General features: G+C 47.8%; 1 protein-coding gene across 1 annotated transcript in view; it reads right to left on the minus strand.

The window, feature by feature from the left end:
- Positions 1–2,540, minus strand: part of LOC130577893 (transmembrane protein 45B-like) — a 4,959-nt gene extending 2,419 nt beyond the window's left edge. Inside the window, exons 1-3 of the mRNA XM_057373541.1 lie at positions 2,342–2,540; positions 1,634–1,846; positions 416–624 (exon numbers count right to left, since the gene is read on the minus strand). Of these exons, the coding sequence (XP_057229524.1) occupies positions 416–624; positions 1,634–1,846; positions 2,342–2,525 (606 nt within the window). The 5' untranslated portion in view covers positions 2,526–2,540. The remainder of the gene's footprint in view (positions 1–415; positions 625–1,633; positions 1,847–2,341) is intronic.
- Positions 2,541–4,267: the final 1,727 nt, after the last annotated feature.

Genomic DNA, 4,267 nt, shown 5'->3' on the forward strand with positions numbered 1-4,267 from the left:
CAGCTTAGTTTTGAGAGCAATTGTCTCCAACTGATTTCTTTGCTTGTCCAACTCCTCCCAAAGCAAGCAGCTGGCTGTATTTTAACTCAGCTGTTTTATTGCTGGTGGGGTTTGTGTCTTTCCACTAAACCAAAGGGAGGGCTGCAGGGTGCATTAGACACATTAAGCAATCAGTACTTGGTCGTTAGATACTGCAAAACGTTGCTCACTTGCTTTCACTCTTCCCCCTGGAGAAGYAATAAGCCAAGACAAACAGCTCTTGCAGCAGGAGCAGCCATCAGAGATGACCTGCCATAAGTAAATTTTCATTCTRGGTTATGAGCTATTTATGAAGTGAGCCTGACAAAATTATCCTTGGGATATGTGTGATTGATAAGTGATGTACAACTCCTCCTCCTCTTTTCCCTTTGCYTCATTGCTCTGGAAGGGCAGAACTGACCTGCCAGAACCACGTTCCCTGGACGATGGTGACGCTGGCTCGGAACATTTCCAGGACAATGTTGTCACGCAGGAAAACCTCCAGCAGGATGCTGCCAGCCCCCGCAAAGATGCTGATGAGCAGCAGGGAGTGGATGTGCTGATCCAACATGGGCCGGTGAAGGACGTGGTAATAGAAGAGACAACCTGCCAAAACAGCAGCCCTGCTTAGAGCAGTGTTAACAACAACAGAGTCGAGTCCATCACTGCCTGATGGCAGATGGAGACAGGCCACCATGAAACATGAAAAGAAGGGCCTCCACACAGCACCATCCCCTAGGTCTCCTGGCATCCCAGCAGCCTGGAAGCATCCCGGGGCACCGTGGGACAGGAGGATCTGAGCAATACAGGCACCAAGGACAGGGGAGTTTTCTTCCCCCATCTGTGCCATCACTTCTTCAGATAAACCTTCTGTTGTAGCCAAGCTTCTGTTGTGCCTTTCTTTCTTRTTGCTAAATTTCACCTTTTTTTTGGGGAGCTGTAAATAATAGATTCCTTACATGCCAAACTGCATGTGGAGCTGCCCCTGCTCCTGCTGCCTCAAAAACTGCTGTGATCAGGAAAGGGAGAGTAACAGGAGCTGTGCCTTCATTAAGGAGGTTTCTATATAAACAAGACCTTCTTTTCCCATGGCAGGGGGTTGGAACTAGATGATATTTAAGCTTCCTTCCAAGCCAAATCTTTCTGTGATTCTATGATCCAAGAGGGTCTGGAATCCTGGCTGGTGACTTGCAAGGCAGCCTGAGGACGAAGTGATATTTATGATGTGCTGAAGAATAAATAATTTCAAATTGCCACGTGCCACACAAGCAGATGAGGCTGATGATGCCCGCAGTGCAATTAATGTCTCTCAGGAGGCAGGAGAGAATGGGGCAGGAAAACAGCCTATTGATGGCAGAGAAATGCAGAGTCCACCAGCTGTTTATTGTAACAAGGAACTTCCTTCTGCTGCTTTGCACCGTGGTAGCCCCAGAAATCCCAAAGCAGAACTTATCCGTCCTATCTCATTCCAGCCCATCCTGCCATAAATATCCCCTACAATGTGTCCATAGGCATCTGGAGCAATATCTCAATTTTAGGGCAATTTTTAGTCCTTCCCCAACTCAGTCCAACTCCCCAGTATCCCTCCCTGAATTGAGCACCACCTTCTACCAACCTTCAACGAAAACRGCCACGGCCAACATGAGGCGGTCCAGACCCCGTGGCACCAGCTGGGAGATGTAGGTGAGGACATCCACCACCCCAGAGAGGCCATAGAACAGGTACATGGTGGTGTGCTGCCAGTTCATCAGCTTCACCCAGTCACGCTTCTCCCCGCTGTACAGGTACAAATGGGGACCATCGGGGACAAACTGCTCCGCCAGCATCCCTGCAGGACACCAAAGAGCATCGAGTTGCCAGGGGTTTCTTTGCAGTGGTTGAGACTATCCTTGCTGCTGGGGGTTGTGAAGCAGGAGCTGGTGAGATTGCATAGGGAAAAAAGACTGGATGGAAAAATCAGGCCTGTGTTTAACGGCAGCTCAGCTTTGGGAGGGGGGGAGAGATTTGCCTTTCCACATGAAACTATACCAGAGGTCAAGAAAAGATGAACATCAAGGATGCATCCAGGCTGCCCAGGGAGTGTTGGAATCACCATACTTGGAAGAGTTCAAAAACATCTAGATGTGATGCTCAGGTTCATGGTTTAGTGGTGGACCTGGCAGTGGTTAATGGTTGCACTCAATGATCTAAGAGGACTTTTCCATCCCTAATGATTCTCTGATCATTCCACATTTAAATCAGATCCTCTGGAGTCAGGGCTCCTGTGCAGTGATCACTGCAGGTTAGGAATTCACTGGCATAGCAAGTGAAGTATAACCCTTACCTATCAGAGAAAAGACGATTTTGATTCCCCCTTCAATGGCATCCACACGCTGGAAAAAATGAGTCCTGTGGGATTTCTTRCTTATTTTCTGGCTGAGATACTGCAGTGGGTATTTCACAGACCACCAGAGCCCAAAGAGCAGGAAGAAGCTGCCTGGAAGTGCGTGACCCTTAAAATTTGCCATCTTGTCAACCCGCACTGACTGCAAGGCAAAAAAAAAACCCAATGTCATTATTCAATTCACACATGTTATTTGGCATAACACAGGAAAAAAATAGGATTTCCCTTTCAGGAAAGACTGGAGAAGGCTTGACCAAGCACATGGGAATAGGAATGAATGCTGGGAACACCTGGGACCTTTCTGAGGTCTTTGCCCCAAGATTAGGAAATGTTAAGAAAAGCCACAGTTGTTTCAAAAAGGCCCCAAATCTGCTGAAATCTCTGACACATCCCAGCCTGCACTTTTAATCCCAAGGATTCCTCCCAGCAGTTGGTCCTGCTTTTCCTGCTCTCCTGCAAGTATGAGCACAAGGATCTGCTGCAGATCAGGGCGGGGTGGGCTTTTCCAGATCAGGTAGAAGAAATAATACACAGAGAAAACAGAATGTCTAGGGGTAAACACCAGCATGTTTCTTTAGCTCCTCAAACAGCCACAGAAGTGGTGTGCAAAGTCCAAAATTTTTTTAATATCTCTGCAATTATTTCAGGCCATGGAAGAGATGAAAAATGCCCTGCATCTATTTCACTAACCAAAGCATTTTATTAAAAATAYACCTTCAAAAATACCTCAAAATCTGCTGGAAACAAAACACTGTGGGTTTGGGCAAACAAACCAAGTCGTTCCCTGCATCCTGACCTGTTCACACTCCTTCCCTCTCCTGAGCATCCCTAAGCCAGGATTTGCACCAAGCTGCTGGAGCCTCCGTGCCAGAGCACACACACGCAGTTTGCAGGATGCTGGGGGACCCATTTCCTGGGAGAATTACAGCAATTAAACCCAGCCAGCTCCTGTTTTCTGTTTGCTTAATTAGGTTGAGAACTGATCAGCTYTTTTATGTGGGCTTGGCCATATGTTTGAAGGCTGCCTTGGTGTGAGGTGGTGCCAKGCAGGGCAATTAGGAATGTTTTAATTGACAACAAAGGCTGGGCTTCTGGTGCCCAGGACTTCTTTCTCTGTTTAGTGACTTCTCAGTGCCAATCCACACTTAACACTGGTCAGAAACCTTCTGCCTTGTGGAGTGGATGCTGTCCATATACACAGCAGGAGTTGCAYGGTTTGGAGCTGGATCTGACCTCTCCATCTCAGACATCCTCATTACCCTGAAACTGCCTTCCCCAGCAGCATTCTGGGCTTCAGACCCWATTCTCTGGAAATATAAACCAAAAATGTTCTCATTCTGCTGTTGCACAAGAGATATTGTGTGTGGGGTTAAACATGAGTTGTTGCTGTGAGCCTTGGAGAGAGGGAGGTGTTYCTTTGGCTTTATTAGAATCTGATTTCAGGTTGGTTTGTCCCAGGGACACTTTGCTTGATCCCTTGAAGTCTGTGGCTGGTGAAGATACCATCTCCTAGAGGAGTCTGTCCCTGAGCAGGGAAATCACTGGGTTAGAGCCAATCTCCTAAATCCCTGCAACCARCCTTCCTGATCTGAACTGCTTTAACCAAACAGCGAATCCAACAGCTCGAGCTGAGCAAACATTGGCTCCATGTGCAAACATCACCCCAGTACATACAACCACATATGGGGCCAATGTCCCTGCAGTGCCACCAGCCTGGTCCCCATCCTGCCTTCACCAAGCACCTCTGAGCCACCTCAGTGGATTCATGAAGGTGAATTTAGGGGGGATTTAATCCAAGAGTGGAAAAGCTGTGCATGGAAAGGGTATGGTGGGGACTGGCAGCTTTGCAGGTCATTTAGCACTGCA

This window comes from Malurus melanocephalus, unplaced genomic scaffold (assembly GCF_030028575.1).
Source record: "Malurus melanocephalus ecotype Western Australia unplaced genomic scaffold, MMel_1.1 scaffold_201, whole genome shotgun sequence".
NCBI classification, from domain to species: domain Eukaryota; kingdom Metazoa; phylum Chordata; class Aves; order Passeriformes; family Maluridae; genus Malurus; species Malurus melanocephalus.